Source organism: Panthera leo, chromosome C1, assembly GCF_018350215.1.
Source record: "Panthera leo isolate Ple1 chromosome C1, P.leo_Ple1_pat1.1, whole genome shotgun sequence".
Lineage (NCBI taxonomy): Eukaryota > Metazoa > Chordata > Mammalia > Carnivora > Felidae > Panthera > Panthera leo.
The window spans coordinates 200,922,053-200,949,648 of record NC_056686.1 but is presented as its reverse complement, the minus strand read 5'-3'; the positions used below and the strand labels follow the sequence as shown (position 1 = coordinate 200,949,648).

Below are 27,596 nucleotides of genomic sequence, written 5' to 3'. Positions count from 1 at the left end.
CGGGATGGATGCGTCCCTCCTTCCCTGCATCCTGGCCTGTGCCGCGCCTCCTAGCACCGCACACACCTCCGCGGCCTGCTGGCAGGAGCCTAGGGAGTAGGTCCACATCCAAGTCAGCTGGGGATTTTCCTCAGGGCTTTCCAAAAGCGTGACTCACACATCTGGAGTACGGCCGCTGTGGAATAAGGGCCTCTTGGTACAGTCAAGCTCAGCGTCGAGGGTGGAGTGCGGGTTCGGAGCAGCTGCTGGGGAGAGCCAGGAGATGTAGTCAGACAAAGCAAGTGGGGCCTTGAAAGGACTGCAGGCTTCTCGGCTTCCCTAGAGCAATGGCCAGGGAGAAGGCCCATGAGACAGGACGTTCTGGCTGGCTTGGCCTTGGGGCTGAGAGCTCTCCACTCCGGGCTGCTTGTAACTCGCGTTTCCCCTGAAGTTTAGCTTTCTGTTCCACTGTCACCCATGCCGGTGACAGGTTCCTCCTGTCCCCACGGCCCCACCAACCAGGCAGGTTCTTCCTCTGCCCCCTGCTCCCTGCCCCTGGATGCCCAGCAGCCTCTCAACTGAGAGGATTTACGTAAACTGGTCATGCCCCTGGAGGCTTCTGGGACTGTGAGTTGAATCTGGTGGCCCCTCAGGTTTAGAGCCTCAAAGCCATCTCCCCCCACCTTTCTAAAGCCCCTCTTCTCTGGCTCTCTGTTTCACCCTCCTCCTTACTCTGCCTGCCTCTCTTTTGCCCTTCCTGCCTTAATAGATTGAAACCAGCGCTATGTTCCGGCTTCTTGTGGTCCTGCTAAATAGCACTTAACGCGGCCACGGTGGATGGGCAGAAGGGAATGATGGGCATGTGTGTACCTGTGTGGGGTGCGGGGAGCACTTTATCTCCTTTAGAAGGAACGGGGGTGCGTGCCTCCGCTGGGGTCATGCTGACATGCTGGGGTTTCAGCGAACCCTCACGGGGACTAGACATACCCGGGATGGGTCTGGGGTGTCCTCACTGTCTCCCCCTGATGTGAAAAGGAAGACCAGTGAAGGTGCAGAAGAGCCCGGAACATGTAGCCAGCACTGGGTGGTCAGAAGCAGCTGGCTCCTTTTTGGAAGACAGCAATAGACATTTCCGTTTGTTACTTTGCAAAAAAGATTTAGTTCAACAATTTTTACTTCTTCCATTTTCTTACTCAGCCTCAGTGGCCTGGCAGTTACTGTTCCTGATGTTGCTGCAAACAGTGGACCCCTTGGGGGTAGATTACGTGGCAGAATGAGCTTAATTTTGACATTGTCAGAATCAATGAAGGGGCCAAAAGGGACGAGATATCAGGTAGTGGTAATTAGTGTGAATTCTTCCTCCCTGCCTCCGGGAACGCTCTCTTAGCTCTCTTGCCAAAAGCTCTTCTTTTATGAACCCGAGTGAGATGCAGGAGTGGGTCCACTTTCTCCCAGAAGGAAAGGATACTTACAGGTTTGCACTGGTTTGCACCCAGCGGTTCTCATCGACCCTAAGTGCAGATGGGGAGCGTACTGGGCACACCACCCTTTGCTTTGCTGTCCCCGCCACTTCCCAGACCACATGAGCATGGACTTGGGGGGATTAAGGAGGTGCAGGGGATGCAGGAGCTCCCTGGCCCGGAAGGCACCTGGCGTCTCGCAGCGTGAGCTGCAGAGTGGGGCCAGGGCCCCGGAATGGGCCTGTTTCACTGGTGCCAGCAGCTTTCCAGGCACAGAGAGAAGGAAGGACAGCCCTCCAGCCTCCTCTGACTGATGCGAGGGGCCCACTCTCACGGCACCACCCTCGGAAGTCTGAGTGGAGGAGAGCCCTTGTCGGCAATGCTAGGGAAGCAGTCAGCTGGGGTCTCTTATTTGGTGTAGCAAGGAGCCCAGTTCTTTAGAGGACATGGCACGAAGGACAGCCTCTCTCCTTTAGTAGCTTCGACACCTTTAGGAACGGTGACAGGCCACTTAGAAGAGGCAGCCATGCTTGTATCTGCGTCTTAGCAACTATTAGGGGACCTGGCACAGGGAGCAGACCGCTGGAGATTCAGACCTATGTCTGATTCAGACCAGCCCCATCCCTGTGAGCCTAGGGCTGTGGCCACACTCTGGCCCCCTATCGCTTGGGGCCTGCTGCCGGCCGGCATCCCAAAGCCCCAGGGAAAACTGGGGACAGATAGATGGTTCTGGAGAGTTAAGTGAATGGGCAGAGCATCCAGCCCCCGGGGGGTGTGTGTGGACCGTGTGCCTTGCCGGCATCTCTGTGCCTGCTCCCGGTGACGTCATTTGGTTGGCCTGTGGTTTGTGTGTGTGTGTGTGTTGATCAGGATGTTCCTGTTTTGTGGTTGTCTGATCACTTGTTTTTGGCCGTGGGCTTCTGTATGAGTGTTTATTTTTAGAGGCTGCCACTTCTGGCCTGAGGGCTGATCCTTGGGCATGGTAGGAGCTTGTATTTTCTGGAATGATTGTGGCTTTAAATTTAAGTATTTATTTTTGGGTATTGCTGCCTTTTATGTGTTTATTTTACTGTGTGTGTGTGTGTGTGTGTGTGTGTGTGTGTGTGCGTGTGTGTGTGTGAGATACGAGAATGTGGAATAATAGAAATTGCGTGGTCTTTGAAGTTCTGATTTTAATTTTGCTTTTAATTTAGTTGTATTTTAATTGACTTTTAAGTGATTTTAAATCTCTGATTTTAAATCCTCGCTTTACCAGATACTGTGTATCTGCAGATAAATGGTTTCACTTCTGTGAACCTCAGTTTCTCCCATCCTTAAAGTAGGTGTAAAACTCGCTGACTCACAGGATTAGAAATAATGTGTGTGTAAAGTGCCTAGCAAGGTGATTGGCGTCTCGAGGTCACCTGTCTCGTGTACGTCAAGAGCGCACCAGGGCGTTTGATTTGGCCGCTGGGTGTTCGACTTGGGTGATTATGAGCTGGTGTGTGTTTGTGTCTGGATGTCTTTGTGTCTGGTTTTCCCGTGTGTGGTTGGTGTGTGTGACTGTTGGTGTCTGGCTGGAGTTTGTGCAGTTTTTGGGAGGGGACTTTCTTTTCTTGCCAGCTGGGGGCCTGCCTCGGAGTGAGGGGAGGGGAGGTGCTTGTGCGTGTGTGTATGTGTGTGCGTGTGTGTGTGTGTGTGTGTGTGTGTGTGTGTGTGTGTGTCGGGGCTGGAAGCTGGGCTGCTGACTGTACAGGGTGTGAAATCACCGAGTCCCTCTGGGTGGGGAAGTTCTTCGTTCCTGAGTCAGCCCTTTGGCCCTGAGCCACCCAGCGCTCACTCTTTCCTTTCAGAGAAAGTATTGCTCATGGGGTCGCCAGAGCTGTGTGCAGACAAAATGACACAGGGGACACCCTTCCTGGATGAGAACATCTCCTTTTGTGTTCTGGATTCCTAAGATGTTTCCCATGCCACCCTGGCCCCTGAACCCCCTTTCCAGAAGCCCATGAGCCCAGCATTCAGAGGAAAAGCACGGGGAGTGCTGGCTTGGCTGAACTCCATCTTGACCCAGTACCTCCAGGTCTTTGGGAAGCTGAGGAGATACCAGAGCCAGGCTTTGGACTGGGGCACCTTGCTCCCAGAGCACCCCAGCCAGTCTTAGACTTCGCTGTTTGGCCCTGAAGCCGGGTGTTGGGGCCCAAGAGCCTGGGGTAGGGGTCCCTTTGTCCTCTTCCCCTATATCCTCTGACCTCAGCTCTATCTCGGGTGGTGCGAGGAGATTTTAGGGTCTAGGGAACGGAAGCTCTTGGCTCCTTTCCTTGGGGAGGAGATGTCATTGCCTCCCACCGACGTCTGCTGATTGTTGTTCCCCCCGCGGCTCTCTTACAGAGGTGGTGGGACACACTCAGGGGCCTCTGGACGGGAGCCTGTATGCCAAGGTGAAGAAGAAGGACTCCCTGCACGGCAGCACCGGAGCCGTCAATGCCACGCGTCCTGTCCTGTCGGCCACCCCCAACCACGTAGAGCACACCCTCTCCGTGAGCAGTGACTCCGGCAACTCCACAGCCTCCACCAAAACAGACAAGACCGATGAGCCTGCCCCTGGCCCCTCCAGTGCCCCTGCTGCCCTGAGTCCTGAGGAGAAGCGGGAGCTGGACCGTCTGCTCAGCGGCTTCGGCGTAGAGAGAGAGAAGCAAGGCGCCATGTACCATACCCAGCATCTCCGGTCCCGCCCAGCGGGGGGCCCTGCCGTGCCCTCCCCTGGCCGCCATGTTGTCCCGGCCCAGGTTCACGTCAACGGTGGGGCCTTGGCATCTGAGCGGGAGACCGACATCCTGGATGACGAGTTGCCCAACCAGGATGGGCACAGCGTGGGCAGCATGGGCACACTGTCCTCCCTGGATGGGGTCACCAACACCAGCGAGGGGGGCTACCCAGAGGCCCTGTCCTCACTGACCAACGGTCTGGACAAGCCCTATCCCGCGGAACCTATGGTCAACGGTGGGGGCTACGCCTATGAGTCCGCCAGCCGGTCGGTGCCTGCCCACGCTGGCCACACGGCCCCCATGCGGCCCTCCTACTCCGCACAGGAGGGTTTAGCCGGCTACCAGCGGGAGGGGCCCCACCCAGCCTGGCCGCAGCCAATGACCACCTCCCACTATGGCCATGACCCCAGCGGTATGTTCCGCTCTCAGTCCTTTCCAGAAACCGAGCCCCAGTTGCCCCCAGCTCCGGCCCGTGGGGGCAGCAGCCGGGAGGCTGTGCAGAGGGGCCTGAATTCCTGGCAGCAGCAGCAGCAACAGCAGCAGCAGCCACAGCAGCAGCAGCAGCAGCCTCGTCCCCCTCCTCGCCAGCAGGATAGAGCCTACTTGGAGAGTCTCGGGCCCAGCAGGCCCAGCCCCCAGCCGCTGGCAGAGACCCCCATCCCCGGCCTCCCTGAGTTCCCAAGAGCAGCCTCCCAGCAGGAGATCGAGCAGTCCATCGAAACACTCAACATGCTCATGCTGGATTTGGAACCGACGGCCGCCGCCCCCCTGCACAAGTCCCAGAGTGTCCCAGGGGCCTGGCCAGGGGCTTCCCCGCTGTCCTCCCAGCCTCTCTCCGGCTCCTCCTGTCAGCCCCATCCACTGACCCAGTCCAGATCTGGCTACATCCCCAGTGGGCATTCCTTGGGAGCCCCTGAGCCGGCCCCACGGGCTTCCCTGGAGTCCTTCCCTCCTGGCAGGGCTTACTCACCTTACGATTATCAGCCGTGTCCAGGTGGGCCCAACCAGAGTTTCCGTCCAAAGAGCCCAGCCTCCTCCTCCTCGTCTGCCTTCCTGCCAACTACCCATAGCCCTCCAGGGCCTCAGCAGCCCCCAGCCTCTCTCCCTGGCCTCACTGCTCAGCCTCAGCCCCCACCAAAGGAGGTGACTTCAGACCCCTCCCGCACTCCAGAAGAGGAGCCACTGAACCTGGAGGGGCTGGTGGCCCACCGGGTAGCAGGTAAGAGCCATCAGTCTTAGGAATCCCCTCCCCTTCCCTCTTTGGTCTTGGTTGGTCTCGCTGCGGGGAGGAGGTGTAGGCACAGCCGTCGCCCCTTGGCAGGTGCCGCTTGGACCTGGAGGAGAGGCTGTCAGGAGCCTCGTCCTAGCCGTCCCTTCCTGCATTCGTTGTCTGTTAGGCTGTAAGCCAGGCATTGAGATTCAAAGATCAGTGTCTTTCAGTTCCTGCTTTCAGGGAGTTTACCGTCTAGTTAAGGGACAGCTACACAGGAATGTAACGTGTGCTGTGACAGAGGTGGGGACCAAAGCCCCAGAGCTGGAGGGAAAGCAAGGCTTACCACCTAGGGCAATCAGGGAAAGTTTCTTGGAAGTGGTGACTTTGGGGCTGGAGTACAGATTCTCTATGCAGAGAGAAGATGCTTTCTGCAACTGCCTGCTGTCCTCAGACTTCAGTTCCCAGGGGGAAGGTGTGGAGAAGGCTGGAGGGAGACCTCTGTAGACTCAGAGGCATAACAAAGATAGAAAGGGTGTCCTAAAGGCCTTGGGCTCTACCCGAGTGTTCAACCCTGGTGGGTCCTTTCAAGATATGTCTCATTTTGGTGGGGAGGCCAAGGTCCCCTTCTTGTTCAACTGTCCTGCTAGTCCTGGCTTTTGGACCTGCTCTGTATGAGAAGCAGGCACTGAGGAACCAAACTCTGTTTCCTATCAGAGAATGGGCTCATCTTCCTGGAGAGAGGAGAGAGAATGGGGTGACCAGAGAGCTCACTGGGGAGATAAAGGCAAGAAATGGCCGAGTGTGCAGAGTCATGTTGGGAGGGACCAGAAGGTCTCCCTTCCTTCTTAATGGCCTAAGCCTATGACCATTCCATGGTGGCAGCCACACTGGGTGGGAAATCCTGGGGGTGTTTTTCATTGTGGAGGTAAGGCTGGGCGGGGATGGACTAGAGACTGGGGCTAGGGGATCTTGTGCCAAGCCCCTCAGCTGACAGGGTGGTGGGAGTTCAGGGAGAAGAAGAGGAGCCTGGGCGGCTGACTCTGCCCTCCACCCTTTTCCCTAAATTTAGGGGAAGCTGAGTCACCGTGCCAGCTGTAGGAGAGAGGGACACACCCTCCCTGGGGATGGACAGTGGGCTTGGGGAAGTAGCTGAGGGCAGGCCAGCTGGCTATTGGGTTGGGTTCAGGATTGGGGTGTGGAGGCATAGATGCCCTGCTGTACTTCAGAGGAGAGCACAGTCCCAAGTTCCACTGTCAGCAACTTCAAATTGGCCGTCATGAAAGTATTTACACCATGGAAGTTGGTAATCAGGGTCTCACCTCGCCTAGAGAGCTGGCCCACGAGAACATCATTGCTTTTAGTGGGGAGTCAAACACAGGATGAGTAGCTCTATAGCTCTAGACGTGAAATGCTTTATGGAGTGGTCCACAGGGGGCTGCCGTCTTTTGCTTTGTCCCACATCTGGGCCCTGTCTTCCTTGTCACAGATTTTGGTCAAGGGAGAGGGATGTGGCCCTCTTAATATTTTACAGAGTTGAGGTGGCCCGATGAATGGTAACCCTCTAGCCTAATGATAGGGTCTGGGGGGCAGATTCTCTGGGGAAACAGAGTGAATTCCCTACCCCCCCACCAGAAAACCCTTCTGTGTAGTTCTCCTGGAGCTTGCCCTAAAGGAAGCCATACCTGAATGGCTCCAGAAGTGTGTTCATCTTATAGTGCGTCTCCCCTCAGCCTTTTTCTCTCCTGCCGGCTTCTGAGGTTTTGACTGTCACCATCCATATCCTTAGCTGCTCAGGCTTTGGCTGCCAAGGAGTCACAGGAAGGGAGAGACGTCGTTGGTACAGCATCTCTGTCTCCAACCCTAATTTCCTCTTCTCTACCTCAGTCAGAGAAGGGATGAGATGCATAGAGAGGACAGATACGTTTGGTCCCCAGGGCCATGAAGGGACCTCTTTGGTTCATGCCCTGCCATGGAAGTATTTCCTATGTCAGCGGGTCCTGTTTGCCCTGCAGAGTGTCTGACGTGCTTGTGTAGGTACAGATGCACTGTCAGGATCATCGCGTGCAACAGTATGGGAGTCAGGGAATAGACCAGGACCGCTTCTTGCTGCTTCTTGTACATTCTTCTGCCAGAAGCTGGAACGTAAGCTTCAGCGTGAGTAACTCAGGAAGCTTAGACCCGAGGGAGAGCCTCTTCATGGCCACGAACCTGATCTGGTTTCTCCTGGCTTTTCTCCCACAGGTCTGCCTTTTCTTCCCTAGGCTCAATACCTCCTCTGTACCTTAATACTATATCCCTGGCTCATTCCACTTTGATCGGACAGGTCCTCCTATCTTATTTAAGCTTGGATCTCAGAGAACATAGGGGTAGTTTTCTTAACCTGATAAAGGGTAGGCACCAGAAGCCTGTAGCATACATCACACTTTCGTGTGAAAGGTTAGAAGCATTCCTGTTACACTAGGAACAAAATAAACATGCCTAGTATCACTGCTATCATTTAACATTGTATCGGATACCCTAGCCAGTGCAAGAAGGCAGGAAAAAGAGATAGAAGCCAGAGTTGTCGAGTTCATGTTACCGTATGATCCTGATTATGTGACTGGACTGATCTCAGATGTCTCTAGAGGTAGAGATTTCAGTGCATGCTGGAAATCAGGTGTGAATCTTATCCCTAAAGGAGTCTGGAGTTTAGTAAGGGGAAAAAGGACTGGAACTTTAAAATGAAGTCATTCCTAATAAGTGAGACATGGGGAAAGTTCTGTGGGAATGAAGAAAAAGGAAAGATCAGTATCAGCTGGAGAGATTGAGGAGTGAGTTGCGTGTGGGTTTTAGATAGAGCCTTAGAAGATGAGTAGGAGTTTGAAAGTGGGTGGGGTCATAGGAGAGAGAGGGTTTTTAGTGAAGACACGAAGGCAGAAGTGTTTGATGGATATAGGAGGTTGAGAGCAATTTAGGTAGTGTGAGAGGTCAAGAAAGGTAGCCTGGGGCCTGCCTCTGGTTGGTCTTAAAATACCAGACCAAGGAGCTTGAATCTTACCTGGTGGCAATGTAGGAACCCATGACTGTGTTTAGTCGGGAGAAAGCCATGATCAAAGCTGTAATTTAGGAAGATGTAGCTGGTGAATCTGGGCAGGAAGGGTGCAAAAGAGGAGACTTTGTTTGAGTTAAGGAGGTGTAGTTGCTTATTAGGTAGACTGGGTTGGGGGATTGCATTAAGATGCTGACCGTGGAGTTGAAAAAGAAAAGTGTCAAGGACGCCGCGGGAGTAGAACCAATGCATTTACAAGTTGATTGGATGTAGTGGGTGAAGGAGAGGAAGACGTCGACGATTATTCTGAGGCTCCACGAATAGGGGCAGAATGCTAGTTCCACTAACCAGCCCAGAGTTAGGAGGACAAGTGGATTTCGTGTGAGACAGAGATGCCAGTGTTCCCTATGTTGAGTCTGGAGGTGACGGTGAGCCTGCAGGTAGGAGAGATGTATGGAAAACAGCTAAACATTTGGAACTGGAGCTTGAAAGAGTGGAAAAACTACTGATTTTGGAGTCATCCTCGCAAAGATGTAGGTCACACCTTTGGGCATGGATGAGATCTCTGTGTCAGGGGGCATGGAGAGAAAAGTAGGACGAGATGGCCATGAGGAGAAGAGAGAGGAAGGGGACTGAGACGGAATGTTCAGGACAGTGAGAGAAGACAGGGACAGTGGGTCACCGCAGAAGTGAAGACGGTAGAGGGTTTCCAGGGGGAGGGGTGGGGGGTTCGCAGTGTCACTGCAGAGGGATCATGAGGAAGAGGATTGGGAGAAGTTCACTGGGCTTGCCAATTAGGTGGCCCCAGGGATTTTCAAAGGCATATAGAGAGTGACAGAAAGCAGACTGCAGGAGTGAGGAGCGAGTGCAGGGAGAGTACAGACAGGATGTCAACTGTTCTTTCAAGTGGCTGTGTGATAAAAGGGAAGACGACAGTAGCTAAAGAGGGTAGCAAGATATCGAGAGCCTGTTTTTTCCTTTTTTTCTTTTTGTAAATTTAAGAGGCATGAGAATGTTTTTAGAGGAGAAACAGAGGTTGAATATGGAGGGAAAAGAAATAAGAAAAAGAATGTAAGAGAAAGAAAGAAGTTGCTAGAATAAGGTCTCTAAGGAGGTAAGAGGGGATATAGGCCCAGGAGCCCAGGTGGATGATTTAGGCTCAAGCAGGAAGTGAGATACCTCTTTGTGAAGCAAGAATAATGGATGAATACAGATATAGGGAAATATCTGTATCAAGCTTTGGGACCTCAAATTGAGAACCCAACATTTACATTTCATCATGGAAATAGGAGAGGGCATCGAGGCCCATTCAGTCATTCATTCAGCACGAATCCCTAGTCTGTGTTAGTCTAGGCTCTGGGAAAATGGAGGTAAACAAAACAGGTAAAAATCCTTGCCTTCATGGCGGAGATGGACAAAAAACAAATAAGCAAACACATATATAATATGTCAGATTGCTGATAAGTGCCATAGAGATAAGTTAAAGCAGTCAAGCGTCAGTGATTGGTAGAGGGTAGATGGGTGGTTGCACTTTACGTAGGATCAGAGGAGGCTTCACCGGGCCACCAGGGAATGCGCAGATGGGACAGCAGGTGCAAAGGCCCTGAGGTGGGGGTGTGCCTGATGTGAGGAGCCTAGTGGGGCATGAAGTCAGAGAGGTGATGGGAGTGGGGGCCGGCTTGCAGTGGGCCTTTTACATGATCGTGAGAACTTTGGTACTCTGTGTGCTGTGTGCAGAGCAGTGACATCATCCGACTTGCTCTAGAAGGATCGGTGTGGCCAGGATGGAAGGAAGGAGACTGGTGCGGAGGCTGCCGCTATTGATCAGGGAGGTGGCTGTGGAGATGGTGAGAGGTGCTCAGGTTGTAGACAGTTTTGGAGGTGGAGCCATCAAGGCTAGAGGTGGGATGTGAACAAGTCAAGGGCCGCTCTAGGGTTTTGGGTCTGAGCAACTAAAGGGTGGAGTTGCTCTTTCCTGAGATGGATAAGGTGTGGGAAGAGCAGGCTTGGGGGGAATGTCCTAAGTGTGAGTTTGGCCGTGATCGATTTGGGATGCCCTCGAAACCACCAAGGGGAGAGGTTGGAGTTTAAAAATGCGGGTGTTATGATGCCAGTATGTGATGTCACGTGAAGTGTGGCGTAGCATATGGCACCTAGCGGTGAGCACGGATACAGAAGAGGTCCTAGGACTGAGTCCCAGAGCCTCCCACATTTGACGGTGGGAGGCATGAAGACGAAGTGGCCAAGAAACCGGTGTGGAGCAGCTTGTGAAGCAGAGGGTTGGTGAAGGAGCCTGGTTCCCTGTGCGGCCCCTGAGGTGTCAGGAGGTCAGTGACGGTGGATTAAAGGATGGCATAGTAGGTCTTTCTAGTGCATTCAGGTGGGCTCATTTTAACGACTTTTTGGTGGTGCCCAGCAGCTTTGGGCGGCAGTAGAAATGTAAGGGGCTCCGGGGAAGAAGGTTACCTAAGGTACGTGTGAGGGAAAGGTGAAGGGCAGAGGGATGCTAGGAGGCTAGGGAGTGTGGCCCTTGGGCCAGGCTGGTAGGATCACAGCTGAGGCCAGGAAGAGGCAGGTGACCATGAGAGGAGACAGGTCCTGGGATGGGGCCAGGCCGATGGTGAGGGCGGGTGAGGTGTGGGGCGACAGGACTGTAGTCTCCTGGTCTCTGGCTGGCACCTGCTCGCCCCATGCTGGGGTTAGAAAAGAGAGCTGTGGCATCCCTGCCGACAGCGGGAGGTCCGCCTGGCCATTGGAGAAGCAAGACCCTCTCTTCTTGCCTGACACCCTCCCACCTCCCTCCAGCGTGTGGTCAGATCCTAGACTCAGAACACCAACTAATCTTGATTTTCTCTTTGTTTTTGTTTTGTTTCGTCTTGTTTAATGCCTTGTCCCTTGCGTTCTCCGTGTGTCCCGTGTTCACCTGCCCCCTGTGCTATGGGTGTGGTGCCTTCCTTGCCTGGTGTCATCCCCTCCCGCTCACCCCCTCCCTGCCGGCTCCCCGGGGTGGGGGTGGGCAGCATACAACGCCAAGCTGCAGAGCATCGGGCACACGAGCTTCCAGCTGCCTCCTCTCCACCGGCTCCGATCTTCCTCCCTCTCTGGTTGGTCCACCTCTGTCCCTTCCCCCTGATAAGTCTGCCGCCCTCACTATGGCTCTCAGCTTCTCTTCCTCTCTGCTCCATGGGCCGCTTCTTCCAAACTTTTGCCCAGTCTAGTCCTCTGTCCTCATTTTTCCATTCCCCTTTACCTTTCTTCCTTCCCTCTTCTGTTCTGTTCTTTCCATCTCTTCCCATTCTCTTTGCCAGCCCCTTACTGCCCCCCCCCACCCATTTCTCTCTCCTCCCTCTCTCCACACTCTCTCCCCCTCCTTTCTGCATGAGCGAGTGCTCCCACTTCTGCATGGACACAGGCCTGATGCCTTTTGCCTTGGCCTTATCTGCTGGGGACAGGGTCTGGGGTGACTAGATGAACTTACAGGCTCCCGGTGGACACGCAGGCCACCGCGTGAGTGTGCTCAGTAAGGGTGAGGACAGCCCAGCTCTCTGGCTACCCTGGCCAGACCACTCAGGCTGCTGGGCCAGGGTCTCGGTAGGAGCTAGGCTGTGCTTTGCGTGGGCCACCAGGCTCACGACAAAGAGCGAACATCTGTGCTCTGTCCACTCTAGAGCACACTATTCTCTGGGGATACAGCACACCCTCTGACCTCATCCTGAATCTCGGATCCTAGGACCCGTTGCCAAACGTCAGAAGCCCTGGGTGTGGTCCTGGCTCTGCCTGTGACCCATCTCTGTGACCCTGGGCAGGTCTCTTAATTACTCAGGGCTCAATTGCCTAATGAGAAAAATGGAGAGATCATAGCCCTGCCATGTGTATTTTACGTTGGTGGCTTCATGGCCTCCAGTATGGTGGACCCTTTATCAAGGGTCTGTGTCTGCTCGATGATGCCCACTAACGTCTGCCCCTGGCCTCTCGGACGTAAAGGCCCATAGTCTTTTAGCTCTATGGAGGGAATCTTGTTATCAGTGCCCTGAGCCTCGAAGCCCGAAGGCCCAGGTTAAGAAGGCTGCAGTTCCGGGAAAAGGCTTAGGGGACAGTGGGGATTGTTGACTCCCAATGGCGGTATCTGGTGCTTGCACAGCCCCTCCTCTTCCCAGTCCGTGGATAACGGGGAGATGGCTCTAGCAGAATGCCCCCTGTCCGCCTCCTCTCCCCTCCCTTCACCCTTTCTCGGCCCAGTGGTGGGGAGTGTTCAGTTGGGCCTGGGGGATGGGGGCAGTTGTGGGGTGGGGGGGCCTGTCCCGAGGGGAGCTGGCATGGCTTGCCCTGGGGCTGCTAGTGTGATCGCCGTGTGGCTTTCTGGTGCCCTGGCCCAGCAGGTGGCCTCCCGGATACCCTGGCTTTCGGAGCCCCAGGCATGCCGTCGGACACCCAGCCCCGTCACCTGGAGCTGAGGAATCCAGTCTTTTGGAAATCGGAAGGCTGGAAAGAAGAGCTGGGTCTGTGGGGGTGGAAGTGGCCAGTCCGGGGGCTGCAGGGGAGACATGTGATGAAGCCTGACACCAGGGCATTTGTCCGTGGGACTCGGGTGGTGGGTGGCTGTGCTCGGCCAGAGCGGGTGTGTTGATGTGTGTTAGGGCTACAGCGCCCAGACTTGCAGTGTGTGTGTGTGTGTGTGTGTGTGTGTGTCTGTGTGTGTGTGTGTGTGTGTGAGAGAGAGAGAGAGAGAGAGAGTGAGTATGTGTGCGCGCCTGTGTATGTGTAGGGAGACAGAGGCCCTGACAGACCGGGAACAGGCTCAAGAGACTGAGAAAGTCTTGGGGTTGAGGGTGGTGGGGGGAAGGAGGGGAGTGGGGAGCAAGCCTATTTTTATGATGGGTCAGTCTGCGGGACACGAGGGAGGGGTGTTCTCTCTCTGACACTGGCTGTTAGCTTGTGTCCAGCTGTCCCAGCTTGGCTGAGGAACAGTAGGACTCTCTTCCCTCCCCCCGGCCATGCCCTGTCTCCCCTCCCATAGAGAAGGACAAGAGAGAGGGGACACGCTCTCCAGCACTCCGGGGCATATCTGAGCCTGCCAAGGGGGACAACAGTGAGATACTGTGTTCAAAGAATGCGAGAGCCCTGGCCGGCCACTGGTGCCATGGGGCGCACTGCGGGGGGAGGGGCTGTCCCCATGGGAGTGGAATGTGGGGTCTTCCCCTTTCTGCAGACTCCTGGCTCTTTGGAGGTCATCCTGTCCATCCCCCTGCCTTAGGACTTGAGGAGGTGTGATCGTTCTCAGATGTCTGACTGCCTTGTGCCAGGGCCTCATGTCTCCACATTTGGGAAGCCCCTCCAGTAGTCCGGCCTCGCCTCTGCGAGGTGGCCACCATTTGTGGCCACCATCTGGGGCACCTAGACATGGAGGATGCTCTGAGCAAACCGGGAAGATTTTTCTCTGTCCCTCTGGGAGATTCAGGGCCTTGGATTAAAACAGACACACTTTTCAAGGGCAGACATCAGATCCCCAAACAGGCCACCCCTTGCAAAGACACAGGGACCTGCCAGAAAGAGGCTGCCAGGCTGGGTGAGCCGGAACTGAAAACCGGCCCTAATGCATTTCTTTTAACCTTGGGGCTGAACTTCGTTCCAAACCCCTAGAGCCTTTCCCAAATGGGCCTCCTTTGTCACAATTATTATTAGAAAATCAATGGCTATGTCTGTTTCTTTCTAATGTTTTTGCCAGGAATGAAATGAGCAGCAGCTCTAGATGAGGCTGCCCAGGAGGCCTGGGGAGGAAGGGGCTCAGCGGAGGTGGGAGAAGCGGGGTGAAGGCAGGCGCACCCTCAGTTGTGAAGTGGCACTCGATGCTGCTGCTTCTCTGAGGGCTGGGAGCCTGGGGTTTGCTGCGGGGTCCCCGGGCGCTGCTCAGCCCTTTCAGGGCCTGCCTGCACCTTTGACCCGGGCTGATGCTCAGACCCTAGTTAGGGCTATGTGACCCCTATGCTTCTATTCTGAAAATAAGGGCATTTTAAGGTGAGGGCTTTTTTGCTTTAAGGAGAGCCGTTTGGGAGTCTGGATCACTGTCCCCATCAAGGGGCTCTTTTGTCTTGGTGGAGATAACAGGGAGGCTGCCTCTGGGCAATGAGGAGCCCAAAGCGGACCCCACCCCATCTGGGTACCGCTGTGCCTTTGTAAATTATGCCAGTCCTGCTGCTCTCTGGATGGGCCCCCAGTAATGGGACATGAGTGACTGTGTGTGTGTGTGAGAGAGAGAGTGTGTGTCTGGCCCTAGTTTGGCCTCGGCATCTTGCTGCTCATGACAAGTAGGAAGGCTTCCCGGCAAGTGCTTCTCACGGCAGCCTTAGTGGCTGAGCCAGGCCGGAGCTGGGGGTGGGGCACCTGGGGGCACGCCGACCCCACTGTGGATGGTAGACGATTCGCTCTGCAGGAGGGTGATTTCTGCTTGGCTGCGCTGGCACATTTCTAGTGGCCAGCAGTGGGCTGGGCACGCATGCGTGTGTGCGTGTGTGTGTGCGTGAGTGGTGTGCGGTGGGACAGCGTTCCCAGATGCGCTGGCATGAGGTTGGTGCGGCCAGCGTCCTACGTGGCCTTTGGAATATCCCGGCATTTCCTCTCACTTCACCTGCCCTCCCGGGAAGTGGTGAAGGCAGAGCTGAAAGTTCTCTCACACAAGATAATGAAGACAAGAAGCCTGTCCTCAGGCTGGGTCTTGGCCTCCGGGACCTGGGGAGTAAGTTTTCGAGGATTCTGGAGCCAGCTCCATGAGGCAATGGGTTCCGTGCCTCAGCCCAGCTGTGGGAAGACGGAGTGGGAAGGAAGGAGGGCGAGGCTCCCAACGTGCCCGGGCCTGTGGAACGGAGGGGATACAGAAAAGCAGATGGAGCTCATGACTTCAGCCCCTCTGCCTGCTGTTCTGCTGGGAGGGGGAGGGTGGGAAGCTCACCATCTTTGGGGCGAGGAAAGGGGTGAGTAGATGAGGGGCCGGCAGAAGGGAAGTTGGCGAGAGGTTTCAGAGATGCATGGGAGGAAGGGTGGGGAACCCCAGAGAAGACCGGCGATATTCTAGGGGCCAGCTGGGGCTGGGGACTTCACGATAAGACTTGAGTCATTTCTTTGTTTCTCCTCGGGAGCACCATTTGCAAGATGATGCATTATTGGCTCTTTCCAAATTTCTTCCCCACGGGCCTGATGTTGCTTGTCGGTTGACGCGGTCACCTTGGAGACTGTCTCTCCTCCTTCCACCTTCCCTCATTTCCCTGGAAGCTCTGGCCCTCTGCCTCCAGGGTTTGCAAAGAGTTGACATCTGTTTCTTGTATCAGCCCTTGTGCTTTGGGCCCCAGCCCTGTGCAGGGTAGCGATTCCCGGTGAAGGCCAGCCCAACCTTAGCAGCTCCCCCGCCCTGCAGAGAAAGCCTGGGGTGCGGGCGGAGGGAGCTGGTGGGGAGTACTCAGGGGAGACAGGCCCAGCTCCAGTGTGGCCCCTGGCTAAGGTGCACCGCCTTCTCTGGGGGGATTGGGCCTCATCGATCCTTTCTCGCCTAATATGCTCATTGCCTTCTATGCCCTGCATTCTTCCCAGGGGTGCAGGCTCGGGAGAAGCAGCCTGCAGAACCCCCAGCCCCTCTCCGGAGGCGGGCAGCCAGCGACGGACAGTATGAGAACCAGTCTCCAGAACCTGCGTCTCCCCGTAGCCCTGGGGTCCGTTCCCCTGTCCAGTGCGTCTCCCCCGAGCTGGCTCTCACCATCGCCCTCAATCCTGGAGGGCGGCCCAAAGAGGTGAGTCCTTGGGCTGTGTCCTGTGGCCAGAGAGGGTAGTGGAGCCTACCTGAACTATCCAGGGGCCCGATAGTCACCTGAGTGACACTCTCCTGTCAGTAAACTCAGTTCTCACCCTATGTCTCTTCTCTGGCATGTGGAAGCTGGCATTTCCCTCCCTAAATAACTTCTATGCTCCCACTTCTTACATCAACACTGAGGTTGAAGTTCCCCCTTTGACTCCTAAAGGGCGCCCCTCAGTAGGGTGGTAAGGATCCTGGGTATGACACAGATGACCCCAGTCTCTACACTCCGAACCCGATCATAGAGACTGACAAGAGTGTTGTTGAATTCTTTCTAGGTATAGAGTTTTCTTGGGATATCTAATTTCTATGTCAAAATGTTTGCACTTCTGAGCCATTTCAGTAGTTGGAGGCAGTAGATTCCAGTGTATTAAGGCTGGGACAGGGCTGAGGAATATGCATTGTAGACGTGCATCTTGGAAGATCCTGATACGAGTGGCCCATGTCGGATACAATCCAGGCTAGTGAGTTACTCTGGATATAAATGGCTCTTGGACATCTTTTCTCTCCTGACTGCCTTCTGGACCCAAGTCCCCCATCCCAGCCTCTTGTCTTTGGCCCCATTGTGGAGTATTTCCAAGGCAGGTGCCCCTCATTTCCACCCATGCTGGCCCACGGTTTTGCAAAGAGCCGATTTCCACGGTTTTGCAAAGAGCAGTGATAAAGAAATTGGTGGCCATCTCCCTTTGACCTTTGTGCTTGCCTGAGGAGGGGTGGGTGGTCGGGCTGGCGAGGGGACTAGTGGGCCGGTTACTTGGGAAGCCCCTGATTGCAGGGTATGGCCGCCAGTGGGCATCCCCTCTACCCGCCCTGTTCTTCTCTTGCAGCCCCATCTGCACAGCTACAAGGAGGCCTTTGAGGAGATGGAGGGAGCCTCCCCGACCAGCCCACCACCCGGCGGGGGTAAGAGCTCCTCACTGAATCTGTCTTCCCTGGGTCCCCTCAAGCCCCTCTCTCAGCCCTGGCCTGAGTAAGCACCCCGGTGTGGGGGGAGGTGCTGGCAATGCTGGGCATGGCCAGGATCTGCCACTCATTTCACTTCACCATCCTGCCCCACGTCTCTTCCTTCCGTCGTCCACGCGCAGACATGTACGGATGCAGCAGCCACAGGCTTGGGATCCTGCTGACCTTCTGTGGGGTCCCCGGCCTCCCACCGTCTAGATTTTTCCTAACTGTTGAGAGTTTTTGCATCCTGCGTGCAACATCCCCCCCCTACCTCCCCCAATTCCTAAAGCGACTGTGACTTGCCGATGTGTCCCTGAGATACCCTTTGACCTACTTGCTCCTGACACCCATTTCTGTCTACATCCAGGCACCTGTTCTGTTTCAGGCAACCTACTTAGTTTCCATCCAGGAAAGAAAGGCCCAGAACACTCAGCCTGGCAGAGTCCCCATCTCATCCATCCTTGGTCTCCAGGCAGGAGCATTTAGTTTGTACCTCCTGATGCACTCATTGGAGAGGCAAAATCCCCCAAGGACACAGGCATTTCCAACCAAACAGAAGACCCGTCTGAGTGCAGGGGTGGAGTAGAAGAGGCAGGAGGAGCTGGAAGAGGGCAGCTGTGGGACAGCAGTGATGGGACAATACTGAGAAGGACTCAGGGGGGGTCTGTGGCAGGCCCGGGGCAGCAGAGGAGGGAGAGACCGGGGAGGGGAGGAGGGTGATAACAGAACTGCTGACATGTTCTCCTGGTGGCTGGCTATCCTGAGGAGGGGAGGAACGTGGCACCAGTCCCCCGCCACGGTGCCAGCACAACTGGTGTTGGCTGTCATCTGGGACACGCAGGAGGCCCAAGTAGTGAGCAGCAGCTCACGTCCAAGGAAAACAGGACACGAGTCACGTTTGTGATGAGACATTTTCTAGCAGCCGCCTTGAAAGACATAATAGGAAACCGGAGAAGTACATTTTAATATTTTTCTATTTAACCCCAAATATCTAAAATATTATCGTTTCAATAGGTAGATCAAGATAAAAATATTTTTTTTTAATTTTTTTTAACGTTTATTTATTTTTGAGACAGAGAGAGACAGAGCATGAACAGGGGAGGGTCAGAGAGAGGGAGACACAGAATCTGAAACAGGCTCCAGGCTCTGAACTGTCAGCACAGAGCCCGACGCGGGGCTCGAACTCACGGACCGTGAGATCATGACCTGAGCCGAAGTCGGACGCTTAACCGACCGAGCCACCCAGGCGCCCCTCAAGATAAAAATATTAACGGGGTCTGTTACAATCTTTTTTAAAAAATGTAAAAAGAGGCCAATGAAATCCCTTTCAGTAACAGGTTTTATTTAACCCCAAAGACCTGTCATACAAAGAGATGTGTTGCCTTCTTATTTCACAGTAAGTGTTTGAAATCGGGCGTGTGTGTTACACGCGCAGCACATCTCGATTCAGATTGGCCACACCGCGCAGGTGCTCTAAAGCCACGTGTGTGCCTCAGGGCTCCCCTCGTGGACAGTGCGGGCCCAGGGCGGTCTGCTCAAGAGGCAGCTCTGTGGCCTTTTGTGACTCCGTGGAATCGCTCTCCCTGGTCTCAGCCCTCCGCCTTCACCCCTGCTCCAATTCGCGGTTGGTCCAATCAGCCAGGATCTTGGTCATCACCCTGTTTGGGATGGAAGCCATCTGGGCTGAGCTCGAGTTAGGTTTTGTCCCGTGTGCCTGTTCCCATTCTTCTCGCCCTGCCCTCGCCAGCCCTGGTGTCCCAGCGGGGAGAGTAAGTCCGAGGCTTCATCGGTGCACAGGGTTGGGAGAGAGGACAGAGGCGGAGAAATGCGAGGAATTTCTCTGTCGGGAAGCAAAAGCCTTGCCTGGCTTCAGGGCCACCCACTCGTCTGCCTCAGCAGAAGAGCCAGATGCCTGGGGACTGGGGCATGAGTGACGAGGCAGCTGGAGATGCTTGAGGTGGAGCCAGGAGAAACCTCCCCCTGCCTCTTGTCCTCTTCATCTTGGGTCACTGGGCCACCTGTGCCTCTGCTACCAGCTGGGCCCTCACATGCACACCTGTGGGCTGGAGATGCTTCGTGCCCATTCCATGGGCAGTGGTCTCTGAAGCTGGGCTCAATCCTCCATAACTAATCACGTTCAAATTCATTCGTTTGACAAACATTAATAAGTGCTTCATAAATATCTCTTGCAAGACACCATTTTCAGTAAGGGGGGGGCTGGAGGGTGGTGGAAACCAAAAGTGTGTGTGTGTGTGTGTGTGTGTGTGTGTGAGTGTGTGTGCACGTAAGGAGAGAGACCTGCAAACCTGGATCTGCCTCACTACCCAGATGTGTACGTTTGTACACATTTGTCTCCTGTGCTGTATTTGTCTAATCAGCACCTAAGGATGGTGCGAGGATAGACACTGCCCCCCACCTGGACCCCTGCGAGTTCCCACTGTTCCTGTGTGCACCCATGTACACAGCCACCTGTGCACCAGCAACTTATGTATGTCGCTTGCATTGAGAGCGTGTAGCTTTTGTTTCCTGTAGGTCTCTCTGCCTTTTGGGAAAAGGATTGTGGGGGGGGGTCCCAGAGCTGCTGTGGGGGTGCTAGGCATCGGAGGGTGGCCGCTGGTCTGTTGAGGCCAACGGCGTGTGGCAGGCAGGCTTGGGTCCTGGCCGAGGCTGCGTGTCCTCAGGGCCCGTGGCCTCTGCACGCTCCCCGTGGCTGGGCTAGGAGACACAGAGCTTGCTTCTTTGCTTCTTCTCAGAGGTGTGTTAGGAGAGGCAGCTACTGCCACCGAGGAGAGATCTCGTGGCTGGGCATAACCACCGCCCTGCAGTTCAGCTCGGACGCTGGCCACGTCCTTGGCTGATGGGAAAACGGCTGACAGCCCTCTCTGACCTTGTGTGTTCCATGACACTTCTAACCCAGACGGGCAGCTGCGAAGGGCCCTGGGGTTTGCGCAGGGAGTCAGTGCTCTTGGCCAAGGATGGTGGCGATGGGGCTTCTCCCTCTTCCCGGACGCTGGGATTTGGGGGTACAGAGAGCCTCACACTGAGGAATTCTCTCTTCCTGGGGTTTGCAAGTGACGTGGTTGGCTGAGGGCTGCCCTGGGGTCTCAGGGTGGGCACGGCTCTGCCCGGGGTCCCTTTCCTCCCTCTGTCCTTTACAGGATGTGCCGTCTTGATATCCCATTTCCTTTAGTTCTCTAAGTCCGTTGAAATGCGTGGTATAGAAAGACTGTGCATCGGCGGGGAACAAGAGGATGAGGGAAGGGAGAGTATAGTATGGAGGAAGTCAGAGAAAGCCAGAGAAGCCTGTGTGTATGTCGTGAGCCGTGGCGATTCAAGGGGATCACGGCGATGCAACTGAGGTCAAGAAATTACTTCCTTGAGGTTGAGGGCCAGGCTGAGGGGCAGCTCCATGTCTTGACTTTGTCTACCCTTGGAGCTGTGGAGGAACACAGAGACAGGAAAGGGCAGTGGCAGCAACTTCTGGGACTGGGGCTGGTTCTTCTGCACCCCCTCCTGTCGCCCACCCCTCACCGACATGCCCTCACTTATGGGTGTCTGCACTCCTGCCCCTTTTCCTCTCCCCACACCTCTCTCGCCCCGAGGCTCACTCGCCGTGTCTCCTTTCTTCTTTCTGGCACAGTGCGCTCCCCTCCAGGTCTGGCCAAGACACCCCTGTCGGCTCTTGGCCTGAAACCCCACAACCCAGCGGACATCCTGTTGCACCCTACCGGTGGTGAGTGACAGGGCATGGAAGGTGCGGGGGGGGGGGGGGGGGGGGGGGGGCGGGGAGGCCAAAGGAGTGAGTCAGCATCTGAGGACCCCTGTGGTCCTGGGCGGGGCCTCAGGATCTAATCAGAAAATGCCCCGAGGTGATGGGTTCTCAGGACCCTTCTGGAAACAAGATGGCAACCTGGCTTTGTGCCCACACTGTCAGGTCTGAGTGGGGGTTCTCTGCAGGGGTGGAGGCGGGCAGGTCCCTTTATAGTCTTCATGGGGTCAGTGCCACTCCCAGGGTCCTCTGACAGGGGGATTTGGAGGCTTGGCCTCAGTTTCCTTCTCTGCCAGAAGCCTGGCCCTGCCATCCCCCAGTGTTCAGGCACTGTGTACTTGGAAACACATACACACACACACACACACACACACACACACACACACACACACACAGATGTACACACACTCCCAGTTCACACCTCCTACTTCCTTATCACGTGCCCCAGCTCCTTTCTTCCCTGTGGGGAAGGGGAGAGTGGAGGGCCCTGGTCCCTGAGTGGCCATTCTGCGCAGGCAGAGCCCAGAAGGTTGTTCCCTAGACTCTGGCTTTAGGGCTGGGCTGGGGCTCTTGGGGCCAACTTTGCTTTTTCTCCTTAGTCACCAGAAGACTGATCCAGCCAGGTAGGAGGGCAATGACACGCATGTGTGACCCACACGGCCGGCACAGCCTCCCACTTGGAGGTGTCTGCATGGCCAGGGACACTGAGTCACCAGGGAGCAGAGGGGCTGGGGCTGCCTCTCACCGGCCAGCACACTTCTGCTCGAGATGTAAGCCGAGGGGGCAGGGGCCGTGAGAGGGGCCGGCTTTGTCCCTGGGAGCGAGGCTGTCCTTGAACTGTGCGCCCTGAGCCCTCAGGGTCCTGTCAGGGTGGATCTTACCCCTCACCCTGGGCTCTTCCGCCCTGGCCTCACCCCTGCTTTCCTACCACCCCTTTCTCAGTGAATTCTCTTTCAGGAAATAATCCCTGTTAATCGGTCTCTCTCTCTCCTTTCTGCTCTTCCTCACCTCCTCATCATCTGCCTCTCTTTCCTGCCTCTCCTTCCTGCTACCTCTCCTCTCATCTTCCCTCAGAGGAGGATGAGGGGAAGGTGGTGACAGAGCTTCCCAAAGGTAAGTGTGGCTTTGCTGGTGGCCGCTTCACTCTCTCTGAGTCTGGCAGTGGCTGTTCACGAGGGGCTTGGTTGGGCTGGCTCGGGGGCAGTTCTCTTTTCTGATGGGTCTCAGATGACCAGGTACATAGCTTTCTGGTCCCCACCCCCTGGTGATGAGCTGTCCCCCTGGATGCTGCCCCGAGTTCTGACCAGGGAGCTGGGCACAGGTTCAGGCGTAGCCAGCTCTGGGTGCCAGTGTGGTGCCCCCTCGCGATGATCCACCCCCCCTCCACCCCCGCCCCTTCCTCCCCCAGCGACACTTCCGCTAGCTTGCCTGCGGTGCGGCCAGCCCCCTCAGAGGGCGAAGGGACACACGTGATCCCACTTCCTGGGGCGTGCCCCACGTGCATAGCTCAGAGCAGGTTTCTCAGCAGACTTAGAGCCGAGAGTTGCCCCCTTGAAGCCCTTGCTACCACAGATGGTAGGTAGGGAGTCTGCTTTCTGGAATCTTGGATGCCTCTGGGGATTTCATGACAGCTATGGATCTCCTCCCACACAAATGCATCGGGACACCGTGCACATAACTTTGACAGTTTCAAGGGGTTAGCATGTCTGTGTCCCAGCTTAACCCTCAGTTTAGATGAATTCTGTGTTGTACATGAAGCAGAGCAGGGGACATAAGCAGAGGCGGGACACAATCTGGTTGGAGGCCTTTAACTTATTAGGAACAGGATTCAAGTGATGATTCAAGAGCATCAGGTGAAATGAAGGGGGTGCCGGCCGAGGCCGTCTGTGTGTGACTCTGGGCATCAGGGTCCCCGTCTCCACCAGGGGGGCTTGGATGAGGTGGGCACTGAGGTCCCTTCCAGCTCTGACATGTTAGATGTTCTGACTTCCTACTCGGGCCCTGGTTCCATGTGGCCTGCTTTCTTTAAAGGCTCTATCTGCTTTTCCGAATCCCACCTGCCTCGTTCCTTTGCACTCACCGCCTTGATTTCCCACCCCCAAAGTGGGCATGGGCTGTGCCCCTCTGAATCTGCGCACTGGACACCAGCCAGAGTTTGGGCAGCAGCCCCAGGCTGCCTGGGGGTTGCAGAACGAGGTGGCTGCCAGCAACAGGCCCCAAGCAGGGGGAGCCACAGCGTGCTCTTGGCTGCCCTTCTCCCCAGCCTCCTATGGGAGTCGGGGGTGGGGAAGGGCTTTCCCCCAGGCCGGCTGCTGGCTCCTAGCTCCTGACAGGGCAGTGGGGATGGGACAGGAGTCCAGAAATGCTGGGGCCCAGGAGCACCCACAAACCCTCTCCAGTGGGAGGCTCTGAGGGGGGATTATCCCACAGGCTGATAGGTGCTGGGTGTTGTGTTTCCCACTTTGGGGTGACACTTCAGAGAAGTGAGTCTCAGCAGAACTGAACTGCCCATTTTACCGCACGAATGACTCTCGGCCTTCAAGGCCCCGAGTCCTCCGACCCTCCTTCGTGTGTCCGGGAGCCACAGAGTTTGGAGGGGATGGTTCTTGGGGATCACCTCTGCTGGACCCATCGTTTCCACAGATGTGGGATGGAGGCCTGTGTTGTGAGTGAGGGTCTGGGGCTTCAGTCCAAGGCCCCAGTTAGGAGGCAGCAGGGCCCAGACTGGACTTACAGGTCTCCTGTCTCCTAGTCAAGGGGCTATTTCAGAGCCCCCCTCCTGCCTCCAGACACTGAGCCCTGGGATTCCAGCGTGGGGGTCGGAATTTCTGTCATGGCCTGGGGTGCGGGGCGGGAGAGGGCCGGGGAGCGAGGCTCCCGGCCAGTTCCATTTTCCCTGACTCATGTACCACCTCCCTGGTCAGACCAAAGCACATTGTTTGCTGACCCTCCGAAGCTCTGCTTGATCTCCCTGCTGAAACTTTGGTGGGAAATTCAGAGAAAGATGCCTGTGAGGAAAAATGATCAGAGGCAGAATTACTCGGCTAGAGGAAGAGCAGATTTTAGGGGGATCTGCTCTCAAGGCACTGTGCTAAGTGCTTTACATGTATTCTCTCATTCTTTGATTCATTGATTCCATATTTCACGTCCCTATTACGTGCCAGTCACTGTGCCAGGCTCTGGGAATATACTGATACGCAGTACTGTGATTCCTAATCTCATGGAGCATATACTCCATGAGTGATCAGGAGCCAGAATTAGGTTACTTGGAGTTACGCATTGAGATGGCACTCCAAAGGGAAGGGATACAGTTTACGGGACCTTATAGCCAAGAACCTGATGTTGGCTGAAGAAGTAAGATGTGAGGGTGAGTGACATTAACCTGGTGAAACTGGGAGGTGAGAAAAGCATTTGGTGTAGAGAAAAAGCATGTACAAAGGCCCTGGGGTGGGAGGGAACTGCATGTTGTTTCTAGGAACTGCAAAATCAGTGAGGCTGAGAGCAAGAGGGAGCTGGAGGCTGGAGTAAGGGGGAATGGCTTTCTTCCTCTCCTTCCTTCATGAAGAAGAGAACTCAGTCCCCAGCCCCACTGTTTCCATTTGGAGGTTGTACCCTGGGCGAGGGTACACTGTAGGCAAGGGGGTTGGGGGGCGCTGCAAGTGTAGATCAGCAAGGATCCCAGGGTGGCCAGGGAGCGGATGGACGTCCTTGTCTTCCAGTGAGAGAAAAGGGGTGCTGAGGACTGTGGGCACCCGGGGTGAAGCCAGGAGCCTGGAAAGGTACAAGAGGAGTTTTCGGAGAGTGACCCAGAATGGCAAGGGATGGGAGGGGAGAGTGGACTCTGGCTTTGCGTCTCCATTGCCATTTCTGTGGGCTCCTTGTTGCGTGGTTCCTCTGCCCTGATGGGTCACCCCAGGACACAGCTATCCCCCCCACCCCCCAAGAGTAAAGACACATGAAACGACGGGCTTCCGGACTTTAGCTGGCCAGTGTGTGTGCGGTGGGCGGGAGGGCAGCTCCGGGTCAGACCGCCTGTTTTCCTAGGCCAGCTGGGTCCCTCGGTCCCCTGTGACGGGCCGAGGGACTTACATTCTCCTCCTTTGCTCACGGAATTGCCATTGTTATTATTATGAATAGTTCTGGCTGACATGCTGGAGTACTGGGTCACAGCCAGCTCTTGGTGTCCCCATGGGGCTCTGGCCCTTCTCTAGGCTACCGGGAGCCAGCGTTGAGAATCAGGAGACCACAGTGCTAGTACCTATGGCCATTGATTGGCTGTGTGTTCTGGGGCAAATCACCCCACTTCTCTGGGCTGAGGAGACGGGTGAGATCAGGGCTCAGTAAACTATGCCCACATCTGGCCCATTGCCTATTTTTGTAAAGAAAGTTCTATTGTCATACGGCCATGCTGTTTTATTCACGAATTGTCTATGACTTTGTGCTACAAATGCAGAATTGAGTAGTTTGCCACAGAGACCATTTACTAAATGGTCTAAACGATTTACTATCGAACCTTTTACAGAAGCGCGTGCCTGCACTGGGCCAGAGGGTCTCTGTAGCGTCTCCTGGCTCCAGCAGGCCCTCGGGCATGGTCGGCCCAGAACCAATGCCTTTGGAGTGACAGAGGCCTGGGGCTTCTGCGACATGGCTGGGTGGCCTGGCTGGTGGAGGGGGGCTTTTGAGTAGGCCTTGCTTACCTCTGCCTGTATGGACTCCAGCTTCGGACACCAAGGTGGCTGGTTCTGTATCACCCTGTGCTCTGTACCTGGAATACAACACCCCATGCTTGACCCTCTGAAGACATCTTGCCCTCCCCCCATCTGCTGTCACACAGTCCTGGCCTGAGAAAGCTCCAGGGGCCTGGCCGGCCCAGGGCAGCACAGATTCTCTGGTTCTTCACTTTCTCAGGCTGATTTCAGCGGATGCCCCGATTGTGGGTAGTGTGTGAGCCTGTTTTCTGATTATGTCCCTCTTGGGGGAGACGGGATGGTGCCAGGTGTGGAGGTGGAAGGAACATCATCCGTCCCTGCTCATGTCCCTGGAGAGGCCGAGTGCCCTGCTTCTTCTCCCCGCGTAGCACGGAGTTAGTTTCAGGCCTGGCCTCAAAGGGCTGGGAGGAGGGTCAGACAAACGCCGGCTGGGGGTCAGGAGATCTGGCTCCGGGCCGCACCTCCGGACACATTGATCGCTCTCCCCAGGCCTCAGCGCCCTCACCTGTAGAACGGCCTTGCTGGCACTTGTCCCGCAACCCCCCCCGGATTCTGAGACTCTGCTAAACACCAGACAGGGATAGTCATGTCGGTCTCGGGAGGAATGCTAAGTGTGTCAGGCAAGGTGGGTGGGTGTGTCTTGGCAGGGAAGGGGCTGGGCGTGACTCACCAGCGCGGGCCTGTTGCTAGGCCAGCAAGCCTGTTTGTGGATTCTGGGCGTGGGTGGAGCCCATGTGAACCCTGGCTCTGTCCCGAATGTGGGCAAGGCTGGGCTGGAGCTCTGGGTTCACTGTAGAGCCCAGACTCCAGCGGTGCCAGGGGGACCTTGAAGGGCCTGGAGGTTGGGTAGAAGGGTCTTTGAAGGAAAGAAGCCACTAAAAGGGGTGCCAGCCATCGACAGGTGTCCTAGCTCTAGGAGGGAAGATTCTACGATGGCTGTGTCCAGCGGCAAAGCTGGGGTCCGTTTCTGGGAAGCTTCTGTGAGCGAGGCCCTGGTTAAAGGCTCTGTGGGGGCTCTTACAGCTTCTCCAAGACACTGGGAAGAGGGGGAGTGTGGGTAGGCCGGAGCCCGAGGAGTGCCCTTTGCATGCTTGGCTGTCCTTTGGGAGCTGTCCCCACAGACTGGGGAAACGCTGTTGGGTTCCCTGACAGGTTGGGAGGGGTCTACACTGCACCCTCGTGGACCTCAGTGTCTCTTCTGGCCCTTTCCAGAGCCCCGGAGCTACGTGGAGTCAGTGGTGAGGACGGCAGTGGCTGGGCCCCGAACTCAGGACCCGGAGCCCAAGAGCTTTAGCGCCCCACCTGCCCAGGCCTATAGCCACGAGATGCCCCTGAGGAATGGGACCCTAGGAAGCTCCTTTGTCTCCCCGAGCCCCCTCTCCACCAGCAGCCCCATCCTCAGTGCTGACAGGTAAGTGGGGAGGAGGGTCCAGGCCTAGATCTGCCTGGAGCGCGGGCGGGTAGAAATCACGTCCAGATGGCTGCACCTTGGACACCAGCCCCCCAGGGTGCATTGGGAGAGCATCCCAGGTGCCAAATCTCATGGAGCATGAGGATGGGTGAACTATAATTCCCAGGCTGAATTCAATGCCACCATCCAGAAAACTGTGCCGGATGTAAACCACCATGCACTGTGGTAAACCAGTCCTTCCCCCCAACTTTAAAACCTAACGACAGCACCCACTATCTAGTGAGTCTTCCAGTGTGCCAGGCGCTTTGCTAAATGCTACTCTTAGGATCCTACTTTTCAGAAGGGGAAACTGAGGCACAGGGAGGCCAAGTAGCTTGCTCAAGGTCCTGCAGGCTAAACAGTAGCGGAAATACGATTCAGACCAAAGGCGTCTGGCTCTAGAGCCCATGTCTCTCCTGGACCTGCATTTAGGTGCCCGCCTGTCACAGGATGACAGTC

At 55.8% G+C, this 27,596-nt stretch overlaps 1 protein-coding gene across 6 annotated transcripts in view; it reads left to right on the top strand.

Annotated features, from left to right (window-relative positions):
- The window catches only part of TNS1 (tensin 1), a 202,466-nt gene that overhangs the window by 154,613 nt on the left and 20,257 nt on the right, over positions 1 to 27,596 (top strand). For 3 of the 6 annotated variants that reach the window (XM_042950109.1, XM_042950114.1, XM_042950115.1), the window contains 7 exons: positions 3,807 to 5,402; positions 11,445 to 11,528; positions 16,006 to 16,202; positions 17,092 to 17,167; positions 20,850 to 20,942; positions 21,578 to 21,601; positions 26,900 to 27,098. In XM_042950109.1, the coding sequence (XP_042806043.1) occupies positions 3,807 to 5,402; positions 11,445 to 11,528; positions 16,006 to 16,202; positions 17,092 to 17,167; positions 20,850 to 20,942; positions 21,578 to 21,601; positions 26,900 to 27,098 (2,269 nt within the window). The remainder of the gene's footprint in view (positions 1 to 3,806; positions 5,403 to 11,444; positions 11,529 to 16,005; positions 16,203 to 17,091; positions 17,168 to 20,849; positions 20,943 to 21,577; positions 21,602 to 26,899; positions 27,099 to 27,596) is intronic. The other 3 variants (XM_042950112.1, XM_042950111.1, XM_042950113.1) reach the window with 3 other exon arrangements.